Raw genomic sequence first — 25,893 nt, 5'->3', positions numbered from 1 at the left:
TTGGTTGGTCACTGAAGCTGTCATGTGATCTTCTCTTCTTCTCACAAATACCAAGTTGGGTCAAACACATACTTTGTCAGGAAACCCACAATCTGTCATCTGCACATTTTAAACGTTCGACTGAGATGAGTCATTTGTCAAAATTATTTTGGAATATTCAGTTTCTTTTGCCATAATAAGACTTGTTTTTAAGAGGTAATGTATCTATATGCTAATTTAGCTTCAGCCCTTTTAATGAGTACAGTAAGTTTAAGAGGAAATACTAAAAGCAAATCTAGGATAAAAAAAAAAGCTAGATTTGCCCAGTCAAACATAAACACAGGGCAATTTCAAGATGTAAACATTTTCTGTAACATCTAGGTATTGTCTTTGAGTGTTTTGCTTATTCTCTGGTCAAGGATTTACTGGCGTCTGGAGGAAGCTAAGTAATGATACCTTCAACAACTACAGTGTCATTTGATGTATGTCACAATGTGTTAAATAAAAACGTAAACATGAAACAACAGCAATGAAGGGAACCAAGATGGTTTCAGGTTTGCTGTTACATGGTTCAGCCTTTGAATTAGATGTTCATCTTGCACAAGTTTAGTATTTGAGCAGTGGCTAGCCTCGTTAGTGCCTTTTACAGATTCATTAACTTAACATGCTAGATACAGTGGTGCTTGAATTTTTGTGAACTCTTTTTTGAATTTTCTATATTTGCATAATATGACCTAAAACATCATCAGATTTTCACACAAGTCCTAAATGTAGATAAAGAGAACCCAGTTCAACAAATGAAGCAAACATATTATACTTGGTCATTTATTAATTGAGGAAAATGATCCAATATTACATATTTGTGAGTGGCAAAAGTATGTGAACCTTTACTTTCAGTATCTGGTTATGACCCCCCCTGTGCACCAATAACTACAACAAAATGTTTCCAGTAACTGTTGATCAGTCCTGCACTTTGGCTTGGAGGAATTTTAGCCCATTTCTCTGTGCAGAACAACTTCAACTCTGAGATGTTGGTGGTTTCCTCACATTAGCTTCTTGCTTCAGGTCCTTCTACAATATTTTGATTGGACTAAGGTCAGAACTTTGACTTGGCCATTCCAAAACATGATCTTTATTCTTCTTGAACTATTTGGTAGAACCACTTGTTTGTTTATAGTCATTGTCTCGCTGCATGACCCACCTTCTCTTTAGATTCTCTTCATGGACAGATGTTCTGACATTTTCCTTTAGAATTCTCTGATGTAATTCAGAATTCATTGTTCCATCAATGATGGCGATCAGTCCTGGCTGATAATACCATGTTTCACAGATAGGATAAGGTTCTTGTACAGGATTGTAGAGTTTTCCTTTCTCCAAACATAACACTTTTCATTTAAACTAAAAAGTTCTATTTTGGTCTCATCCATCCACAAAATATTCTTCCAACAGCCTTCTGGCTGGTCCTCGTGATCTTTAGCAAACTTCAGATGAGCACCAATGTTCTTTTTGGAGAACAGTGGCTTTCTCCTTGCAACCCTGCCATGCACACCATTGTTGCTCAGTGTTCTCCTGATGGTGGACTCATGAACATTAACATCAGACAATGTGAGAGAGGCCTTCAGTTTCTTAGAAGTTACCCTGGGGCCCTTTGTGACCTCGCCGATTATTCCATGTCTTGCTCTTGGAGTGATCTTTGTTGGTTGACCAGTCCTGGGGAGGGTAACAATGGTCTTGAATTTTCTCTATTTGTACATAATCTGTCTGACTGTGGATTGGTGGAGTGCAAACTCTTTAGAGATGGTTTTGTGACCTTTTCCAGCCTGATGAGCATCAACAACTCTTTTTCTGAGGTCCTCAGAAATCTCCTTTGTTCGTGCCATGATCTACTTCCACAAATGTACACCGTTGTACGATGGACTTTGACACCATAATCAAGCAAATAAACTACATATATATCAGACATGACTGAATGATTTTTGTCAGCCATTTTTTAAAATGGCCACCATCTTGGATTTGTAGATGGACAGCTGGGTAGAATTATTCAGAAGACATTTGGGAACAACCATGCCAAAGTTGGTGCTTGTATCACATTTTGCACAATTCTGGTGCAAAACTGTTTTTCACTGCTCTGCGTGTGTGTGTTTTGCAACTGAACATGATTTCAAAAATATTCAGTGTTGACTGGTTTAGTTTTTAAATGACAACCCTTAGTTCAATACTCACCCCCATCTTCAGTCAGTCAAGTTGCACCTCGGGGAGTTTGCGTCCACGTCTTCAGTTCTCTTCAGTCTGATTCTGACAGATAACCCTTTTGGTTTAGGTCAGCGTACTCTGTTTGCAGTCTCTGATGTGTCACCCATTCATACACAGAGATTTTGCACCACAGACGGCTCAATCTGGTTCAGTGTAGGAGGTCAACCCAGAATTATCTCCTGAGTCAGAATCTTTGTTATTCTACTGAAATGAAGAGTTTCACTCTTGTGGTTGGAGTCTGAGACAGTTTCCACAGGTTTTCAGTGAGCTCTAAGGCTAGCCTAAGATGTAAACTTGTTGTTCTGTAATTCATTGAGAATTGAGGGAAACATGACTAAAGTCTGAAAAGTTCACAGAGCTCTAGTGACTTTCACTGCATATCTTTTTACATACCAATATTTACGCACACAGACAGTGTTCAGTTTTGTACATACAACTTGCATTTTTAAGATTACCCTTTTTTAAAATCATTTCCTGGCTAAATATTTTTTTTGTCCAACTTTCTTTACTTCTTTAATCCTCCGCTTAAGAACACAGACAGTCATTACCCCAACTTCCTTACAAGCACAATACCAGAACACACACCCTACCTCTCCAGGAATCTGAGTATCACTTTGAGCTTCAATCAACAAGCTAACAGCCAACATAAATGCTGTTTAACAAGCTTTGAATGTACAGTAAATGACAAAGAATGACGAGTGCCCTTTCTTTTCTTGTCCCTGTAAATCTTTTTGAGTCCCACAGACCCTTTTTATTCTTGGTAACACTCTGATAGCATATTCAATGACAAATGGAAAAGCAAATATCCTAATTTTGCTTAAAAAATACAACAACAACAAAAAAAAAAACAAAGTGCCAATATCATTTTTTAAAATCTTATTAAAATCATGAAGTACTGGTAAATCTCATTAGAATCTTTTGTAATGAGATTTTGTGCTCTGTAAAATAATGAGAAGAGTTGTGCAAAAAGGTTTTTACATGCCCACCTCCCAGGCACTTTAAATGCAATGCGATTTTGAAATTGGTTTGAGTTTAAGATAAGGTTTGGAACACCAAAGTTCATGCGCAATAATCCAGGTTTAAAAAAACAAAGTTAAGTCAGGTCCTATGGATTGTTTCTTTGTGTTGAAACGTTTTGTCTTTCATGCAAAAGAGCTCTGTGATCACAATTGTTATATAAATAAAATAAATGAAATTTATCATACATCAGTCCAAGGAGCCACAACAAACTCAGTCCCATAAGTAGCACACTCACATAGTGGGTCAATCACTTTGATGATGCTAAGATAGTTTGAGGTTGGTAAACCATCAAACTGGTTGGCCCACTATGTGCTACTTATGGGACTGAGTTTGTTGTTGCTCCTCGGACTGATGATTCTTTTGGATGAAAGACCAAATGTTTCAGCAAAAAATGAACCGTCCAGAAGACCTGACTTAACTTTGTTGGATTAGGTTTGGAAATTTTTACTCTGGCATAAGCCCTACTCACACGGGATTAGTTTTACCTAGGGACCACATGCTATTTGTAATAAAGATGGAGTTTGTCTGTGTTGTTAATCCCGTGCGAATCAACCATGTCAGTCATTTGTAAAGTAAAAATTCCCTCGCAAATTACCTACTATATTTTGCTGAACTCTGAGGTCCAGTGATAACACTAATCCAATGCGAATAGGAATCTCTGTGATTTGGACAGAAATGGGCCAGATCCGATACGTAATGAGGTGGTTTTTTTTTGTTTTCGTGTAAGCAAAATCATTTGGAAAAATATAGAACAACTCTATTTTAAATGAACTCACTGCTCTTCGGCTTTTTTTTTTTTTTTTTACATTTTTTTTAAATGTATTTTTCTTTTTTGCTTCGGCTTTTATGCTGCTACTTCCTTCACCGCAGATGACAGGAGGTGCGGAGACGTGTGCGTGATCGACCCATGCATCCATCCATTATCTTTACCTGCTTCTTCCTTTTTGTGTAGTGGGAGTTGCTGGTGCCCATGTCCAGCCATCACTGTGCGAGAGGTAGGGGACACCCTGGACAGGTCGCAAGTCCATTTCAACCGGTGGGTCAGCGGACGCTCACGCGCACAGCCAGTGACGGCTGTCCATCTGAGCTTAACGTGGCTTTTTTTTTACCTCTTAAACCGGCCGGTCGGACCTTCTTCCTCCTCAACAAGTAGATTAATACAATTTTATATCTACCTGGATTATTGAGCATGCATTAGGGCAATTTTATATTGTGCATTCTTTAGTTTTCTTTAGTGCTGATTCGTAAAACCACATCAGTGCCTGAGACCAGTCTGGTCTGCACATTAAGCACATTATATGGACCGGCCCGGTTGTGACAACGCAGCACGTTAACATAATCTCCGGAAGATGTCTGTAAATTTAAGCTAAATCTCAGGCTTTGGTTATCTCGTGTGAATGCGCCACATAAAAGGCAGACGTTGGGGAGTAATTTATTGATTACACGTGGTCCTTAGGTAAAACTAATCCCGTGCGAATTGGGCTATAGAAGTGTCACTGACTTTTCTGTTTAGTAGCATTGACATATATTTTATTTACCAAGAGTATCTAATCATGAATGAATGTACCGGTAGTCTGTCATTGTTCACAGCCTCACCTAGTGAATGACTGGTTTGTGCAATATTTGTTCTACAAGGAAACAACAAATGTGGAGTGGTTGGTTGTGTTGCAACCTGAGGTGCCATTAAAATACATTTGCAGTGTTGATCATTCATTACAAACGTCATCATTTTAAACCTTTACAAATATTTAGTGTTATGTATCGTTTATTGTTTTACTTTAGTGCCTGATACAAAATTCACTTTTTACCTCTAAAATGTCCGAGCTAAAACCCTCTCAAATGGCTCATCCTTTATAGTGAACTCGATTCAAGTTAATAATTGGTCTGCTGAGCGTTTAGAGGCAGTTTCCACCTCATAGCTCAGTATGGTTGGGTTGCATTCAGCTGGGCTCAGGCTGCTTGTGTTGGGTGACGTCAACTTCCAAGTATGCGGTCCTTCGTGGCTGAGCCAGATGAGATTGTGTGGCTCCATTCATCTGAAGGTGCCGTCTGCTCTCTCCTTGGCTGCCATAACTCTACTTCATTTGAGATAAAGATCCAGGGGAATGACACTTACAGTAGTTTTGTCTGCCAGCTGTAGATTTGTGTGTGTGTGTGTGTGTGTATGTTCAGAATACACTTTAATTTATGATTATGGGGTCTTTTGCTCTGTATAAAGGGTTAAATGAAAATAGTTTGAACCAAATTTCTTCAGATTGCCTGAAGTACTTTGGTTTTGGTGATGAAGCTCAGCTAAACCAGCATCCTACAGTTTTATAATTTACTTTTACTCTGCTAATAATGTGAAGCTTTCTGCATTCTGCACGTAATAAATGTTAATAATTTAAATGGTTCATTGGTTTGGGTGGTTTGTATTCATCTGAGTGCATCTTTCTTTGTACAAATGTCTCTTGTTTCTTTTGCTTGTGCTGGATTATTCTTTAAGCTCATCCTCACTGCAGGCTCTGAATATTTAACTCGCTACATATACAGCTGATGGGTATTCCATCTGCAGATTGAATGGAGGGTATTTGATGTTGACGTGCATAGGAATGTGAATTTAGTCTTCCTGTCTCTGACTAATGTCTTTGCCATGTGTTTTTCTGCTCACATCCCTCAGGCTTGTAATACCTTTTTTGTCTTTCGTCTCAGAATGAAGAGAAGCGTAACCTCAGTTTGGGTGGCCATGTTGGATTTGACAGCCTTCCTGACCAGCTGGTCAGTAAATCGGTCACACAGGGTTTTTGCTTCAACATTCTGTGTGTAGGTGAGTCACAAATGGTCAGTGCAGTGAGAATATATGTCATACCTTGTAACTTACAAGAATTGAAGAATACCATAACTGTTTTACTTTTGCTCTCATTCCTTTTTGCCATTCACAGGAGAGACTGGTATTGGTAAATCAACATTAATGAACACACTCTTTAACACCACATTTGAGACCGAAGAGGCGAGCCATTACCAGAACGGCGTGTATCTGCGACCGCGAACGTACGATCTGCAAGAAAGCAACGTCCATCTGAAGCTAACAATTGTGGACACTGTTGGCTTTGGTGACCAGATAAACAAAGAGGACAGGTGAGTTTGGTGAAATGATTTCAGTGATAACAGGTGCATCTAAAAACAAATTAGTATATCGTGAAAAAGTTCTTTTTTTTTTGTCATTAATTTCAGACAGTGAAACTCATACATTACATAGTTTCATTACACATAGAGTGAAATATTTCAAGACTTTATTTTTAGTAATTTTTATATGGCGTACAAATAATTTTGCCAAGAGAATGGAAATGGCTGTAGTCAACACTTATTTCTAAAAGAGGGAGGAACATAGAGTGGCCTATAAAAGCAGAGGCAAGTAGATTACATTCTGTATAGAAGAGGAAACCTGAGGGAGATTGGGAAGTGTAAGGTTGCGGCAGGGAAGAGCGTGGCCAGACAGCATCGGGTGGTTGTGTGTAGAATAACTGTTGTTGTGAAGAAGTGTAAAATCAGAGAAGACCACATAGTGGAAGCTGAGGAAGCAAGAATGTTGTGAAGAGTTCACAAAGAACTTCATTGTGTCTTTGTGGATTTAGAAAAAGCATATGACAGGGTGCCGAGGGAGGAGGTGTGGTATTGCATGAGGAAATCTGGAGTGGCAGCGAAGTATGTTAGACTGGTACAGGACATGTGTGAGGACAGCAGGACAGTGGTGAAATGTGCTGCAGGAGTGACAGATAGCTTCAAGGTGGAGGTGGGAGTGCATCAAGAATCAACTCTGAGCCCCTTCTTGTTTGCTTTCTTGATGGACTGACTAACAGATTAGGTCAGGCAGGAATCCTCATGGCCTTTGATGTTTGCAGATGACATTGTGATCTGTGGTGAGAACTGGTAATAGGTGGAAGAGAACTTGGAGAGGTGGAGGTATGCACTTGAAAGAAGAGGAATGAAACTCAGCCGTAGTAAGACAGAGTACATGTGTGTGAATGAGAGGGAGGGCGGTGGAACAGTGAGGCTACAAGGAGCAGAGGTCACAAAGGTGCAGGACTTCAAGTACTTGGGGTCCACTGTCCAGGAAAATGGGGAATGTGGTAAAGAGGTGAAGAAGAGAGTTGAGGCAGGATGGAATAGATGGAGAAAAGTTTCAGGAGTGATTTGCAATAAAAGGGTGGAACTAAAGGTCAAAGGAAAAGTTTTCAAGACAGTGGTGAGACCAGCTATGTGGTATGGTCTGGAGACAGTGGTGTTGACAAAAAGACAGGAGAAAGAACTGGAAGTGACAGAAATGAAGATGTTGAGGTTCTCCTTAGGAGTGACAAGGATGGATAAGATTAGGAATAAGATCATCAGAGGTACAGCATAGGTTGAACCATCTGGGATATAATGTTAGAGACCAGACTGAAATGGTTTGGACATGTTCAGAGGAGGGTCAGTGGGTATATTGGTAGAAGGATGTTAGAAATTCAGCTGCCAGGAAAAAGACAAAGAGGAGTTGTATGGATGCAGTTAGAGAGGACATGGAGGTAGTTGGAATGAGGAAACGGGTATCACTTGTAAATGAGTCCTTGAGGCTCATTGTGATTTATCTGTATAAATAAAGGTTGGAAATAAAAAAGGACAGAGGATGCAGTAAAATGACTTTTAGTCAGGGATTGGTAACTAAAACTTTGTGGCAATATTATATAAAGGTTTGTTTAACAGTCACATTTTTGGAAAAGTGGTGAAATTATTTGTTTTTTCAAGTCTTACTTAATGTGCAAACATTAAGTTGTGTAAAACCCAGTCGTGTAATTGTCCAGTCAATCTTCAGCCAGCCAGTATTTTCTTTTTACATTGCTCAGATGTGCCCATGGATAGAGATCGAAATAGCAGACTATCACTGCAGAATACTGTACATTTTTCTTGTCTCTGTAGGATTTAAATGGGAGGAGGTGGGAGAAAACTGAAGAGGAAGTTGTTTATTTTTTTTTTAAACATTCAGCTGTGGAATGAAGCGTACTTTCTGTGGCTCAGCCAGCAAGCTGCACTCTCACGCTCTTTGATAGCAGCTTTTTCTGTAGGCCATCTAACCCAGCATGCTGAAGGACAGACCCTGCAGCGGGCTGTAAAAGCACACCAAGAGAGCTTCAAAAGGTCAGCGTCTGTGCATTCCACAGAGAAGATTGAAGATAGATGTGAGGTAGAGGACAGATGACTGTAAACATAGTGCTGGCTGAGAAAACAGAATAGATTTCTGACCCATGTCACACTCTTAGCAGTAAATTGTCACTGACGTGGGACATTCTGGAGTAGAAGCACAAGGAAGTCTAATTTTCAGTTAATGGACAGATATGCAGAAATTCATGTGCTTTATGGTGAAGGTTTCATCATCATTCAACATCATTTGAGTAAGAAATTGACTTAAAGTTTATTAAGTTGAAGGCGTTTGCGCTGTGCCTAAATATCCACATTGTCCTAATAGCTTAATGAGGGTGATTTTAATTGTTTGTGCCTTTTAAAGCTGAGCGGTTGTGTGAAGTGTTTTGAGCTTTTCTTCAGAGCTACAACATTGTTGGGTAGCATTTTATAAAAATAGTAAAGCATAATTTCTAGCAAGGAGTAATGTCTGTCAGAATTAGGCAAATCATTGCATCCGTCAAATTTAGAAGATAAATAAAAACAAACAAGAAAAATTGCATTTCCTGCGAAAATGCAGTGTGAATGTTTATTGCATAAGAACTTGCTAAAACAGCTGAAATAAGCTAAAACCTGCTGAAATGTAGCTGAAATGAAAGAACAAGCCTAAATTAGCAGAAGAAAGCAGAAAGAACACAAATTTGCTGGATTATGTTTAAATAAGCAGAAATAAGCTAAAAAAAATCTGAAATTGACAAAAACAACAAAAAACTGAAAAGAAGCTGAAAAGGCAGACAGAAGAAGTAAACTGAGAGAGCACATTTTTGCTGAATTAGGCTGAAAAAAGTTTAAATGAGAGCAAAAAATGGGAAATTAGCTAAAAAACCTCAAATTTGCATATAAGACCTAAATAGTAACTGAGATAACTGAAACTAGCAGAATTAGGCTGACAGGAATGTAACAAGCTGAAATTAGCAGAAAGTAGTTAATTAAGCTGAGAGTAGCAAAAATTACCAGGGCAAACTTGAATTTATCTGAAAACAGGCTAAAAAGCTAGCTAAAATAGTAGAACAAGCTTAAATGTGAAGAAGAAAGTAGAAAGAACATGTTTGCCTAATTAGGCTGAAAGAAGCAGAAATGAGCACAAAAAGTAGAAATTAACGGTATCTGAAAAAAGCTGAAATTTATAAAATCAGCTGAAAAGTAGCTAAAAAAGCAGAAAGTAGCTTAAATTACCAGAAGGAAGTGGAGAGCGCACATTTTTGCAGAATTAGGCTGAAAAAAGTTAAAATGAGTGCAAAAAATGTGGAATTTGCTGAAAATGCTAAAATTGGCATAAAACAGCTAAATAGTAGCTGAAATAGCAGAAAAAGCTGAAACTTGCAGAAATCAGCTGAAAGGAGCATATCAAGCTGAAATTAGCAGCAAGAAGCTAGAAGCACAAAAATGTTGTCGGTAGCAGAAAGAACCTAAAAGGAGCACAAAACAGCTGAAATTAGCAGAAAAAGTTTAAATTTGCACAAGGAAGCTGAAAGAAGCTGAACCAGAACAAAATATGAAAGGAGCAGTAAAAGGTTGTAAACAGATCTAAAGATTTGAAGGATGTAAAATAAGCTCAGTTCATTTTCTATGAGGAAACAAATAGCAGAAAAGGCAAAATATTTCAAAAAGCTAAAGGTGCACCAATACCAAAAGTCATAGCAGAATTGTCCTGAAAGAGCTGAATGTTTTGATATATGATTTGTTGAATTAGCTTGAAAACTGCTGGATGAAAATCGTGTTGAAAAACGTATGGAAGAAAAATGAATCACAATAGTGTGAATGCTTCATAAACATTCACTCAGTTAGTGCAGCAATGTGGATTAATCCCTTATTGTTGAATTTAAGACTGCATTCAGAAAACTGAAGTCAGCATCATTGTATAAAGTTTTAATATTCCTTGCTTGGGTTGGTTTAATTGGTCTCCTTTGTCTATGAACGTGATATAACACAAAAAACATTTGTCTGTTTGTACATAATTTTGCAAAATAAGCATTATAAAAATGTTGTGTTCATTATTTTAATTCCTGTGAGGATGGAGTGTTTTGTAGTGGTCGTGAGTAGTTTCAGACGGTGATGAGATGAACACAGATTTCACGCAGAACTAATCTGTACGACTCTTAAGCTGAGATCTTGGCGTCGAATCAGAACACACAGTAACTGAAATCATAACGGCCTCACTTTATTTCCCAGGCGACAAGTCCAGGTTTCCTTTAGTATTTATTACAGATGCAGGAATGAGAAGAAAAATATTTTCCTTTGACACGTCTTGTAAATCCTGTTTCCCTCTGGCACTTTCTCCACAGTTACAAGCCCATCGTGGACTACATCGACACTCAGTTTGAAAACTATCTCCAGGAAGAGCTGAAGATCAAACGTTCGCTGTTTAACTATCACGACACCAGGATCCACATCTGCCTTTATTTCATTGCCCCGACTGGACACTCTCTCAAGTCCCTGGACCTTGTTACTATGAAAAAACTGGACAGCAAGGTACGCACAAGTTACACACTCGTTGTTGAGTGATTAATATGAGTTGATGAAATTCAGCCTCTCATTTTTTGTTAAGAGACTGAATTTTCCTAAAGCCCTTACTTCAGTATGTTTTTTTTTTTTGTTCAAAAATGAAGCAAAAATTATTATGATTCATATTAACTGTCATTTTTCCCTGTAGAAGTTCAAGAATAATTATTTTTGAGGCAATTTATTAGGCTGTTTTTGTGCAAAATGGTTCTTAGACTTTGAAAGACTCGTTCTGCAGGAAAAAAAATTAATTTGATGTATAATAGATGTAAACACGAAACTTTTTTTATTCATGTGCAAACAGTAGTATAAAACTAGTCATTTTATCTCCAAAATTGTCTCTGCATCACATCCACCTAATAATTCTTTAGTTCCAGTTAACATGTTTGCAGGTCAGCACACGGCTGCATCAGTCAATAGTCTCTCTCTCAGGAGCTCATTGATTGTGGTGTTTTTATTGCTCGCCTGTGAGTGTTACTACACATATTATTGATTGGTGGATCATTTCCAATATTTCTACTCGGTGTGTCTCACTAGACATGCAATTACAAGTGTTGCTTCAGTTAGGCAACTTAAAAAAAAACCACATTAACTGGACTATTAAGAAAGAAAGTGGCTGGAATTAGGGCAATAAATTCAGGTTATCCATTTAAAGTTGTAATTCTAATTGCAGCATAAACCTTTATGTACCGTATTTTTTGGACTATAAGGTGCACTTAAAATCCTAGAATTTTTTCAAAAATCACCAGTGAGCCTTATAATCCAGTGCATCTTATGTATTAATTCTGGTTGTGCTTACTGACCCTACTGTGTGGTACACGGCGCTCCAAAATTGGTCAAAATGAACTAATTTCGCTTAATGCGCCTTATAATCCGGTGCGCCTTACATTCTGAAAAGTACGGTAGGTGTTTCATATCATAAGGCAGACATCACAAGTATAAAATGTTATGTTCACAAAGCTCAGAAATGTCCAAAAAATGTTTGAGCTTGTTCCAAAACGTCCCAAAAACAAGAGCTGCTTTGAAGGCAACTAACACACATAACTTTTTAAACATCAGCTTGTGATTCAGTAATTGAATTTTGTTACACAGTTAGACTGAACCACTGTCCTGTTCCCAGACATTTTATTTAACGCCTCTGCAGAGGTCCATTGTTATGACTGCTGGTGTGACAGAGGCTGCCTTTGGGCTGTTTGGTTCTGTTGATACAATGATAATAAAACTAGAACAAAACAGATTGCTACGTGCGTCTAGAACCTGCAGCCTTATCTGCCAACTATCAGCACAGGACCGCGCATGTCTGCCAAATGCTTTCTGCTTCTAATAATAGTGGCTTCTTATCCAAGCCAAATTTCACTTTCAAGGAACAAATTTAGTATTGTGAGGATGTAAGGAAGTCTGTGCATAAAACATACAGTAGTTCTCCCTTAAAAAGATTTGTTTGCAAATGGCTCTAAAGGAGAAACAAAATGCTGTTCTGTGCTGAGAGGAAAGATTTTGAAACTAAAAACGACAAACCAAATTTGGGACATATTGTAAGTCCGAGTCCAGATTGTCATTGCTGTCTTCAGCAGCCAATAAAACGATCAAAACCTGACACAATATGTTTGCCAGCTCTCTTGGCATGGTCCAAACAACCACAGCACACTCAGCCAAAACTAAGCCCTTCTCATGATCTGAGATAAGGCAATGCACCTGAGCTAAAGTGTGTATTTTTTTTATATATAGGCAGTAAAACACTTAATGTAACATGTTTTGTCTAATCTAGTAAATTTTTTATTTTTTTTTCATTTAGCCTTTATTTATCCAGGTTAGTCTCATTGAGCCACGAGAACTCATTTTCAAGAGAGACCTGTTTAGGGAGCACATGGTGGGGGTTAAGGACCTTGCTCATGGGCCCAGAGTGGGGCGAATGAGGGTGGGGGCGTGTGGGTGTTTCATCTACCCCACCCACAATTTTGATGTTGTCGGGGCCGGGGCGTGAACCGGCGATCTTAGGATCACAAGCCCACCTCTCTAACCTCTGCGCCACCACTCCCCCAAATAACCAGCATTGCTCTTTTTTAATGTGAGTAATTAATTCACTGTAGCAATAAGCAACATTTAGTTAATGAGCCACTTTTAGCTGTGCGGCTTAGGAAAGTGTTTAAGATATAAAATGACAGCAGTGTTAGTGGGCTTCTTGGTTCATAATAAACTGCAGCATTGTGAGCACAACAGCTGATCAGTTTTAGTCAAAGTGCTCGTAGTGATTGTCACTTTGACGTCTTTGGCTTGATCCCAGCAATCTTGTCCATAACGTGCTACATAAAAGGTTAATCTGATTATTTTACCAGAGCGAGCCAACAAAAGCTGCTGCTTAACATTTAGTTGGTGTGAGCTAGGATTATCTGAAGCTCACAAGAGTTATCGCTATTCAAATTTTATTTGAAGAACTGTTAAAAAAAAGTGCTTCCCACATAAATCAGTACATGGAACGGGGGGTGGGTGGGAACAAACGCAGCTATATTGTGCAAATATGGTACAAAATCTCTAAAGTGTGACTAGTGTGAGTTGAAAATTTCAAGTTCAAGTAGGTTTTATTGTCATTTACCACATGTGGTACATGAGATGGAACAAAATTGTGTACACAGGGTCCCAGTTGCATCCAACGATAGCAAAAATAAGTCAAAATTCAAGCCATCAGTTCAAAAGTACGGTACATTGTTGCCGGAATTAAAACTATAAAATGAATAAAATCATAAAATAATTATAGTTTAAGTATTTATTTTATGCCAAATAGTCACAAAATACAATTAAATTTGATTGAAACTGTAAAAACGAACAAAAATTAAAATCATCACAATCTAATTTAATTAATTCTTTTATTCAACTCTTAACAGATGTCAACAGTCTGGTTTTAGGTGGATGGATTGAATGGAGTGTGTGTATTGTTTCTTTTTGTTTAGGAAGAAAACAATCACTACCTTTTATAAAATTTGCCGATTATATGTAGGTCAATGGTTACCTTTGTAGAGGGCATTTGGGAAAAAGATTGACAGTTCATGTGGAAATTTGTTCTCTAAGCAGTCACAATGAGAGCACAAATTTAACTGCATACATTTAAATGTCACTGTATTAAAATTGCACTTTAGTGTTACACAAATGCCTGTAATTAGAATTAGATTCTCTTGTTATGCCCATTTATTACAATTTTACTGACATTGGTAATAAATAATTAAGACGAAAATTCTGACAATGGAATTTACAATAAACAAATATTTAAATTGTCTCTTTAAGCTAAAATGTTCAAAAATGGTATCAACTTATTCCTGGCTTTCAGTTTTAGTGAAGTAAAAAATAACTTGTAAACATCTTGTATTGATATTTAAAAAACACACACTCTGCCTATAATACTGTATTGTAAATAGTCCGTCCTTATCATTGTTACAACACATATTGAACATTATTTTTATTGTTTATCTTATTTCTTTATATATTGTTTTTAACATTAAGGAACTCTTGTGTGAAATATTTTTATCTTTTTATCTGATGCTGCCGTTACACTTGAATTTCCCATTCGTGGGACAATAAAGGCTGTTTCTATTCTATTCTGTTCTATTCTATTCTATTCCTGTTTCTATTTCTGCAGTACCTCTCATAGTTTTAATTTTTATTTAAAGAACTGAGTCTGATTGTTGATTAGTAAAGCAAACAAACAATTATCAAGAGATCCTCTGATTTTGTTTTCTCACGTTGCTCTATAAATATTTTTGCCATCACTAAAAGACTCAGAATGTACCATCGTTGTATACCCACTTTTCTCTGTACACTATTGACACTACCCCTGGGTAGTGTCAATAGTGTCATTAACCATTAAACCATTAAAGCATGAAGTGACACAAACTAGCTCAGGTAATTAATTTTTTTTTTCAGTGATTAAATTATATTTGAACTACTTTAATGTGCTTACAGCTGGTGGACTTAGTTGTTCACAGTAAACAGAACTATTTTGGGGTGCCCTTTGGGAAAATTCTTCTGTGGGAAATGAACAAATATCGGAGTCCACAGCTGCCCGAGTGACCATGTCCCACCACACTCCCCATCTGCCTCCGTGGCCATACAAGGCTGTTGTTAGTAGTGATTAGTGAACATGACTTGTTAAATAAGGGTTCAAACATGACACCAGCTGCTCAGCTGCAGATTAATGATCCAGTGAAGTATGATGAGGTTGTAATTTGACTCCTAATGGGTCCTGGTTTTGCTCTCAGGCACACTGTGAAGTTGATGAGTGGATCTGTGGGCGTCTTCCCCAATAATGTTTGGTGAATTTGGTAAAGCAGCTGTATGGTGAAATGCAAACAAACTGTTTATTTTTTTCAAATCTGTTGCTGATTATAGATGAAACTTAAAAAAAAAAAATAGTTTGAGTAATGAGCATTTTTGAGTTTCTGACTGAACTCATTTCAAGTTTTCTGCTTATGGTTTGGTATGCTTTCACCATGTATAACTCCAGTATGCTTCATTTAACTGTTTCAACTTTTGAGACATTGTTTTATTTGTTTACACTACCTGGATGAAATTAGTTTTTTCCTAATATATTTGTGTCAATTTACCATGTACAGTAATTTCTAATTAAATATTCAACTCAGTACTTGACCATACCTTGAGTTAGAACGTACACATTTGATTGAGTTCTGCTCTCTTTCTATGTGGATGTTTTCTATAGCTAATTTTCACCTTTAAATTTGCTGTAATAGGTTCTACATCAAAACCGTTTGTCTCATTCTAATCTTATGCGTTATCTCAGAAATATGACATTTTATCATGGTTGTATTGAATAAAAAACGTACCGTAATTATAAGACATTCTGATTTTGACGGTTCTTAGAACGTTATTCCTGTGGACTGGTGTGCATTGACTCTGATTGTCAATGTGGCTGGTAAAGTGAAAATAGCTGTAATGATTTGGTGACAAAAAGGATTGCTGTAATCTGTGAAAAGTGCACATCTCTCATTAAAAAAAAAATAAAGCCTCACGGACAAGTTTTGTTCTGTCATCAGTGTTTACCATGAGATGTAGTGATGCACACCAAATCTGGCAGAACTAGATCTCAATCATTAAACATTGATGTAGTTTATAAACACAGAACAGCTTTTGAAAGACCAAGCCAACAGATCGTCGATGTCAGAATCATTTGTAATGTGGGGGGACACATTAGTTGGGGGGGTCTCGGAGTCCTCCTCCAGGAAATTTTGAATAAAGTAGATGCTATTTCTAGGCCTGTTGGGATAAACAACAAATCAATTAATCGCTTGATGAATGGAAATTATTGACCTCATTTTCATTTATCGCCTTTATCGTTTCTTTGTGGCTCTCTCTTTCTACTGGACACTGGATGACAAAAGGCTCAACTCTGGTGCTCTTCACTGACCCCTCCCTTTCTCTTTTCTTTAAAATCTGTTTTAACCGTCCAAAATCGTGTTTTTGGATGATTAAAAGCAGCTAAGCTGAGAAACTAAGCTACGAGCTAAGCTAACAGGCTGCCCTTGGTGGTGAAAAACCTTCAGTCTTGTCAAAGCTCCAAAATTCACGGTTGAAACCCGTGCCTTCGTGTAAAAAGTTGTTTTTCTCTGAAAGAAGAAGCTGAGAACTTGTTTACTGATTTTTAAAAAATTAAATCTTTGTGTGAAATGCTATGCTAAAGAGCTCAAACCACACCAAGCGTCCACCATTTTGAGAACCAAAAGAAAGGAAGGAGAGACAGCCCATGTCACATCAAGGGGCCTCCTTCCCATTTTTCTTTAAAGATACACGCTGCTCGCTCCCTCACTATCCATCCTTTGGTTCAAACAGTCTTATACTGTCACCCCGTGGTCAAAAAAGATACTACACACAAAAATTAAACAACATTTCTTCTTAAATTGGACATTACCATTTATTGTCAAATTTCAAACAATATTATTGTTTATCGCAATAATTTCTGAGACGATCGTCCAGCAAAATTTGTTATCGTGACAGGCTTAGCCATTTCCTGCATTCTGGTGTATAGTAACAGGTTGTTAAACATCTACGTTTACCTACATAAGTCAACTGCTGGCACTGGCTAATCTAGCAGCACACAATACAGAGGTGCTAGCTAGCTAAGATGCTACAGATGTAACACTGCTTCCCTTACCTACCCCCCCCCCCCCACACACACACACACACTGCCCGCACCAATGTGGCGCTAAGCTAGCGCGCAACACAGAGGTGCCCCACCAAGTGACCTCAGGAAGACACTGCATGCGGTGTAATGAGTTGTTGTCAGTAACCAGGAAAACCTGGAGTGGACTTTTAGTGGTTTGAGTATTCTCCTGTTAATCAAGTAGAATGAATTTGTTCATAAAGAAATAGAAACAGTGCTGGGTGAACTAATATTTCATGGTAAACGTGTGGGTGGGGTCCAACTGAACATTTTTTTAAATGTAAGGGGGACACGTCCCCTTTACATCTAATTGTTGTGACTCCTATGAACAGATCCCCCCCACCTGCTGACTCAACCATAATTATTATTAATATTTTAATATTAAATATATAAAATTAAAAATAAATAAAAATATATATATTTTAATATATTAAAAATATAAAATTAAATATTTTTTTTGCTTTCTTTCCTCAGGTCAACATTATTCCAATCATTGCCAAAGCAGACACAATCTCCAAGAGTGAGCTGCATAAATTCAAAATAAAGATAATGAGCGAGCTTGTGAGCAATGGAGTCCAGATATATCAGTTCCCAACAGACGACGACACCGTCAGTGAGATCAATGCCTCAATGAACGTAAGTCATATTTTACTAGATTCTGTAAAATGGTACTAGAAACAGAGAAACCGATGGGATTTTTAGCAAAAAAATAAATAAAAAATTGGTTTGCTCAAACAAAATTATTATCCTCAGAATAGTTAGTTGTTTTTTTAAAAGATTGGTTTATATTTAATGTTATGTAATTAGCTTTCTGACAAATGCCCTCTCGTATTCATATGCACAAATGAATCCACACTTAATTTCCCCTGGCATACAGTATTCTGATCTATTTATAGTCTGTTCCATCAGTATACACACTCATCAGCTTGTTCCCCTCTGCTTCATTCTGCAACTTACCATTTAATTTTTGAGATAGGCATGTCACACATGTTTTCTACATGATGTCAGCCCTAAAGGGGTGTGGGAGCTATGAAAGGAACAAAGTAATTGTGTTTATTAATTATTAAAATATGTTTCACAACAACAATCTGAGCCAATTAACAGTTCCAGTAAGGCTCATGTGAACATGGTTACACTTCTCTCGTATTCTGATTGTGAAAAAATAGGAGAGTGAAAAAATTCAGCATAAAGGGATTTAATTTGTTTACTGTTGTAAGGATGTAGAAAGCAGGACATTTAACAGTTTTAAAATTGTGACTTAAAAAATTTAGAAAATCAATGAAGAGTCCCTGGTTATATTGCAAGTAAAAACCCCATGACCCAGTATATTTATATATATTTTTTTAATTTAACAATCAACCTTTTTTTTTCTGTGCAGGCCCATCTGCCATTTGCTGTGGTTGGAAGCGTAGAGGAGGTCAAAGTCGGGAACAAATCAGTGAGGGCCAGGCAGTATCCCTGGGGAGTTGTGCAAGGTAGGAACGGTTCACATGAAAGTCTTATCATTGTGTGTGTGCATGTGTCTTTCACAAGCAATCACAACCATGTGTACACGCTTGTGTGCACCGCAGGTGTGTGTTGTTTGACTTTTTGTAACCAGGCTGCAACACACAAAGTGACTGCCAAACTATTATTAGTCTAAAGCGAATGTGCATAATTATTTGTAGTGTTGAGTTTTCTGAAGTCCGAGTCCCAAACATAGAAAAAAAAGCATACAGAGATAGGCGCTGTTCCATAAAGCAGCGTTTATACCGCTCCAAGTCTGATTTCTAATCGTATTGTTTCTCTTGCCTCTGATGAGTAAATGAAAAGTGAGACAGTGGTCACATATGATGCTGTGGCTGGAAGATGTTAGGCAGATTAACACCACTGTGGAAAAACAAACAATGGCTTTTATGTCTCTGACCTCCATAAATCTAATAAGACTTGTTTATAAGCCTGTCACAATAACAAACTTTGCTGGGCTATTAATTGTCTCAGAAATTATTGCGATAAACAATAATATTGTTTGAAATTTGACAATAATTAGTAATTATTGTCAAATTTAGGAAGAGATGTTGGTTAATTTGTTTTGAGTGTACTACCTTTTTTGACCATTGGATGGCAGTATAAGGCTAGTTGAACTGAAGGATGGATAGTGAGGAAGCGAGCAGCTTGTCTCTTTAAGAAAAATGGGAGGGAGGCCTCTTGATGTGACATGGGCTGTCTTTGGTTCTCAAAATGACGAACGCTCGGTGTAGAGCTTTTTAGCATAGCATTTTTCACACAAAGCTTTTAATAAAAAATCAGTAAATGAATTCTCAGCTTCTTTTTGCAGAGAAAAACAATTGTTAACACGAAGGCACGGGTTTCAACCGTGAATTTTGGAGTTTCGAGAAGACGGAGATTTTTCCTCCAGGTTGGCCTGTTAGCTTAGCTCGTAGCTTAGCTTCTCAGCTTATCTGCTTTTAACGATCCAAAAACGCAATTTTAGATGGTTAAAATGGATTTTAAAGAGAAAGGGCGGGGTCAGTGAAGAGCACCGGAGTTGAGCCTTTTGTCATCCAGTATCTTCAGTAGAAAGAGACACGAAGAAACTATAAAGCTGATAAATGAAAACGAGGTCAATAATTTTCATTTATCATACGATTAATTGATTTATTTTTTATCGCGTCAGGCCTACTTGTTTGTTGATTATAAATGCTCACTGACTTATAAGAAACTAACACTTAAAATATTGTTGAAGTCAAATCATGTTACAGTGTTCAAATGTATATTAAAATCCTGTATTTTGATTATGGCCAGCAATATCATCCATTTAGATCAATTAAGTTTTTTTCCTCTGGGGTGTTTCATGGAGTTTAGAGGCATTCTTTTCACGTTTTATCTCACTTGAGAATTTTGCAGTCATCTCTGACACACGGTCTCCTGCATGTTTAATGTTAGCTCTGTGTCTAGACAAGGTTAGAAATGCAAGTCCAAAGAAAAGCTCACATGTTCAGTCAGGAGAAACGAAGCTTTTCTGACATTTCTGAAAGCGTGTCGAGAGTGTAGTGCATTGGACTAAAAGCAAAACCAAGAATTATCCTGTTCACGTTACTTCCTGAATCTTGTTACGAGGCGAGTAATCTAGGGGAAAAACTGTGCTTTGATTAGTTATTATTTTGTTTGTTTTGAAAGAAACTTTGTTGTTAAACAGAAAATTAAATTTTAACAACAGATAATGATTTAGTAACAATGTGTGAGCTGTTGCATAGACCTTTGGTTGTTTCTGTGAGTGCTTTAAATCTAAAGCTGACCATCTTTTTGCATCCTTGGTGAAAAATGTTTGTCCGTGGCAGTGTGGTGACTGCACACTCACTGTTTGTCAATTTATATTCACCCTGTTAAAGCTGCAAGTGCGATTTCTTGCAGAATGACAGGAATGAAGGGCAAATGGGTAAATACTTTTTGCAAATTTGACAGTGTAAGGCTGTCTGTGTTCACTTATGATTAACATATTGTCTTTGTATTAGTTTAGTATTTGTGTTTCCATGTATTCGCTGTATCAGATAAATCTCTCCGCCGACGTTTCCTTGGAGATGTCACCTCTAGTGTCAGCTTTCTTGGGAGTTTTTGTTTCCCACTGCTCATTCCTCTGCATTTGTCAGTGGTGGTAAAGTTTAATTCAATAAAGTGACACAGAGATGTGCTGTGAGAATATTACTGCTCATGTGGGAGTTATCCCTCCCTCCCTCTATCTTGTCCTCCCTCTCTTCCTTCCTTCTACATTTACTGCCGTCTCCCTGGCTGACCCCCTCTTCTGATTATGACCACCGACCACAATCATTCTCCAACCCTCAGAGGACTCTTTGTGGTTACTTATGATGTCTGTTGTCTTCTCTTAGGGGACAGATTCTTCTGGAATTACTATAAGGCAGCAGTCTTGTAACAGATACATTTCTCCAAAACGGTTTTGTAGCTGTAAGGTTTCATGACATTTATTGTTTAAAAAAAGCTTTTTTTCATATTTTATTACTTCTTAACAGCAGTTACATAGAGGTTAACGAGGACTCAAAAACACAGAAAATTGGCATTATGAAGAAAAGTCATTGTGATGTTTATCAAAGTCACTTATGAGTGGAGACCACACCAGAAAATATTAATCTTTAGCACCACAGTAATCTGAAATATGCCTTTTACAGAAGACATTAAAGTTGTTGGAACATGTTGGTCTTAGTCCATGCTGAAATATCGCATCAATCTGCAAAGTGCCTGCAACTATATGTTTTAGGTCATTTAGCTTTGTTTTATACTGAAGATTGTAGCTAATTGTCAGATTTGAGCAGAACTAGCAGCCTCATCCTTTAGTCTGATTTTGGTCCAAGCTTTTCAGACAAGGATTGCTTGTTCAAAAAAATAACAAGAAATCAAGAATCATGTTCCTAAAATTAGATCTGCTATTGAAGTTTTTTTTTCTTCTGCATTTATTTTGTTAATCTACAGTGGTGCTTGAAACTTTGTGAACCCAAGAGTTGAAGCTGTTTTGTGCGGAGGAATGGGTTAACATTCCTCCAATCCGTTGTGCAGGACTGATCAGCAGTTACCGGAAACGTTTAGTTGCAGTTACTGCTGCACAGAGGTTCACACGAGATACTGAAAACAAAGGTTCGCATACTTTTGCCACACACAGATATGTACTATTGGATCATTTTCTTCAATAAATAAATGACCAAGTATAATATTTTAGTCTAATTTGTTTAACTGGGTTCTCTTTATCTACTTTTAGGACTTATGTAAAAATCTGATGATGTTTTATGTCATTTATATAGAAATAAAGAAAATTCTAAAGGGTTCACAAACTTTCAAACACCACTATACTTTGTCCATCTTCACCTGGCAACAACAATTGGGATGTAAAGCTATATATATGTTTTTCCTCTCTTTTATCAGGGAAAGAAAGGACAACTTATTCACTCAAAGCACTTTTTCCTCCAGTCTGAGAACTAGAGGAGGAGGACAGCAGTGTCTCTGTTTCCCAGCTTTCAGTTGACTAAAATGAGGATCTCGGTCAGTGGAAACAGTTTGAACATGCCAAATATCATTTAGATAGGCTACGGAAGCCTCAAAAAAAAAAAAAAAAAAACTACAGAGAAGTTTCCATGCACTTGAAGGAAGACAGAGGAAGGACTGTGCAGTGACAATAATGAGAGTGATTGTAGAGGGGGTTTAGTTGGTGTGCTTATCTTCCCTTCTGGATCTCATGCCCCCGTTATCTCTGAACTTTATCTGTGACATAAACTAGACTCATGTTTATTCTGTTCTTTGTGTATTTGTTTAAACGTAAAATCTGTTGAAGCCTGCTTTCTTAAGAAATTAGATGTCATATATGCAAAGGTTTTTCATTTGATCATGGATTGAGGACGGTTTTTTGGGCACAATTAGCAAATGAACACACTTTTTGTGTAATTAAGTTGATTATGGTGTTTGTGAAGGAGTAACTTTGCTACCAGAAACAGGAGCAGATCATTAGAGCACAAATTGCAAACAAATTGGTTTTGCTGTCAAGTCTTGTCCCCGTATGTTTTTTTTTTGCTGGTGATTAGATCTTAACTTATCTAAATAAATCTATCTCAGAGTCACGTCTGATGAGCACAAAATATGAACTTTAGCAAGTCTGCTGCTGATTTTGTGAATCCACAAATACATTTTCCTGAACCATGTGGATATTTAGATAGTCACTTGTTTTAAAGTCTCTTAAGCCCCATTTATAGCAAATATATATATATGGAATAGGGATGCATGATATTATCGGCATGATATCAGTATCGGCCGATATTAGCGTTAAAGTTCCATATCGGACATTGGCCATTCCATCAAAATAACTCACCGATATAAAAGGTGCTGTTTTTGTTAAATAATGTATACTTTTGTTTATTTGAAAGGGCTATGGTCTGACAAAGGAAAGCATTTTTAAAATATCAGTATCGGTTATCGGCCAAATAAGTTTTAACATATCAGGATATTGGATATTGGCCAAAAATCCAATATTGTGTATCCCTAATATGGAATATGGTAGGTTTATTGTAATTGATGTGCAAAAGTAAAATAAAAACAATAATAAGTTCTCTTAAATCCTCCAACCTGCTTGTCATTAGCTACGTGCCTCTCAAGTTAGGAAGCTAACATTTAGATAACCTAGCCTAGGCTATTACCTTGTTAAACTTTATCCAGAACAATAAATCTAACGTAGAGGTAAAACACGTCAGTGTTAGTAACGTTATCTTTGTCGTCCTCAATGAAATGCACTGTTTGTCTAGAATCTTTACTTCTCTGCAAAGAAAAGACGAAAACGCGCTGCAGTCAATACTAATTAGGTCTTCACTATACGTGACTGACTGTTTAAACAATGAATAAGGAAGGGTGTTTTTTTTGTTTAATTTATATTTTTGTAACACACTTGATACATTTATGGTGAATAGCGGAGCATAGAAAATATGAATGCACATTAGGAAGACTGTTTCAGTCAGAAAACTATCCTTCATTTTGCCCTCAGTGGGAGGTCAGTACAGTACATGGGAGCGATCAGAAGCCAAATAAACAGGCAGTTTTAAGCCTTAAGAGATATCTCTTTTTACCAATTGTTTTTTTTTTTAATTAGCTTTACAGTAGACAAACTTCTTGAGGGTGTTTTTTTCACTTGTTCTTTTGTCTCTTTGTCTAGTAAGACCTTTTTTTCTGAGACGTTTGGGTTTATCAGACGCTCACTGTTATACATTTTACTTGTGTGGTTTGGTGCCATACTCTGTAGGGTACTTTCCTCACATTTCTCACTGCTAAAATTTAAATACCATCCTAATTAAGAATTGCTAATGCCATTTTGGTTGGCTCTACATTTTAGTTGCATTTTTTTTGTGGTTGGGGTTAGGGTTTCCAATCTCTGCATATTGGGATTTTCTAAAAACCAGTTCAATGTGCACTCCAAATCCAGGTAGTAGTTGGATTCTTCTGATTTGGTTGGTGGTTATGTAAAGCTTTGCTGATAAATGTTTAACAGCTGTAGGTGCCTGCTTCCATTCAGGAGTCAAACGAATGAAATGAAGACACATTTCTGTCTGTGCCAGAATCATTTTGCACACGCTGCTCCTAAAACCAGTTTTAAACCGTAATTTTTTTCCAAAGTTATCTCTGTTTGAGATGACCTGCTGAGGCTGTTACCTTTTGGGTTCGAGCTAGTTTTTCTAGCAATGGAAAAGTAAAAGAAAAAGGAGTAAAAATGGGAGTAAGACTTCATATTTCAGTATGGACAGGATTCGGCAAACAGGCTTTAGGGTAGCTGCTTGTCTCACTTTCCTAAAGAGCCTTGGATTCAGTTTTTAATCCACAAAGGCTTTAGAAGTTATTAAATATTTTCTCCTGCCTGCCAAAGGGAATGGGGACAATTCTAAAATAGTTTTGTATGTAATGATAGTTGTAGGAAACATGCATTATAGTAGGATTGTCTGGCTTTTTGTGGCATTTTAGGCACCAGTTTTTTCTACTTTATACTGCAGTTGCTTTGATTGTTTTATCATATTGGCACCTTTCAGCATTGTACAAGGTGTACTTTGACATTATCATTATAAAATTGATTTTACAGCTTTAATTAATTATTTAAAAAAAGGGTTCAGAATGTCTAAACTCTAATTAAATGCTGAGTCAACCTTATATCTTATTGCAATAATACTGACCATTTGTTTTACTTTACTAAAACTGCTGTGGTAAATGAGGATTTTTTCTTTCTTTCTTTTTACTTTTCCAGAACAGTCCATATTGTTGTTAGTCTGACGTGACCCTTGACTAAAGAACAGAATGGAAATGAGGCCCAGGGCGACACCGGCGCTCCTGTTCTGCTGTTAGTCTGACGGACCGGATACACTTTATGCCCTTTCTCTTCTGTCATTTAACTGTGATACAGACATGAAAATGAAGCAGATTATTTTTTCAGTTTTCCTAAAGGTGAAAATGGAGGTTAGGAAGTAATCTAACTTTAATAATTTTATAAATTTTATTTACCAGTTCTGCAGAACAGCAGCGGCTCTCGGTTCTAGTCCAACTTGGTTCCGTTTCGGTGGACCTACCCTGCTGGTTCTGGCCAACTCTCTAGTTTGGGATAGTGGCAGTGGGCTCCGGAGGGAGCGCCGGACTACGGGAGGCACATCCCCACTCATAGGGTCCTTGTGGGCCAGCTAGCAGTTCTAGGGTTCACCGATGAGTCTGGGGGTCCGGTTCTGCTCTAGTACTCGTTAGGGATGTGCGATATGGCATAATATTCATATGACGATATATATTGTGAAGGGTGGCGATAACGATACATATCGCAATATGTTTTTGGTATAAAACTTGGAATAGGAATGAAAAAAACCTTCAACCGACCTTCAGGTGGTCGGCGTGAGACCGGAGGTTGTCTGATTGAGTCCAAGTCTGGATTAAAAAAGTCCCGGTGGGCTCCAGAGAGAGCTCCGGATCTACGGGTGGCGCATCCCCACTCAGTGGGGTCCTTGTGAGCCAGCTAGCAGCTCTAGGATTCGCCAATGGGTCTGGAGGTCCGGTTCCCTTTGGGTTTCGTGCAGCTCTCTTCATTCGCTGTGCACCCAAGTCACTGTAAAGGACCGAATTTTTCAGATCAAGTCAAAACGTTCCCTCTAGTATTTCAGCAGAAGGCAACGGGGCTTTTGGGCAGGGTACTGTTGGCTTCTGGGAAATGTAGTCGTCATGAGTGGGGATACAATGGAGGTTTATTGAGAGAAAACTACACAATGGTGGTGCCTGTCCGAATTATT

The 25,893-nt window shown here is 37.6% G+C and overlaps 1 protein-coding gene across 1 annotated transcript in view; it reads left to right on the top strand.

The window, feature by feature from the left end:
• Positions 1-25,893, top strand: part of sept8a (septin 8a) — a 36,829-nt gene that overhangs the window by 5,323 nt on the left and 5,613 nt on the right. Inside the window, exons 2-6 of the mRNA XM_037687889.1 lie at positions 5,944-6,058; positions 6,174-6,369; positions 10,731-10,917; positions 17,588-17,749; positions 18,492-18,588. Of these exons, the coding sequence (XP_037543817.1) occupies positions 5,944-6,058; positions 6,174-6,369; positions 10,731-10,917; positions 17,588-17,749; positions 18,492-18,588 (757 nt within the window). The remainder of the gene's footprint in view (positions 1-5,943; positions 6,059-6,173; positions 6,370-10,730; positions 10,918-17,587; positions 17,750-18,491; positions 18,589-25,893) is intronic.

The sequence above is a fragment of the Nematolebias whitei genome, chromosome 14, assembly GCF_014905685.2.
Source record: "Nematolebias whitei isolate Nwh7 chromosome 14, NemWhi1, whole genome shotgun sequence".
Taxonomy (NCBI): Eukaryota; Metazoa; Chordata; class Actinopteri; order Cyprinodontiformes; family Rivulidae; genus Nematolebias; species Nematolebias whitei.
Note: the sequence above shows the minus strand (reverse complement) of the source record. Positions and strands in the feature narration are given on the sequence as shown.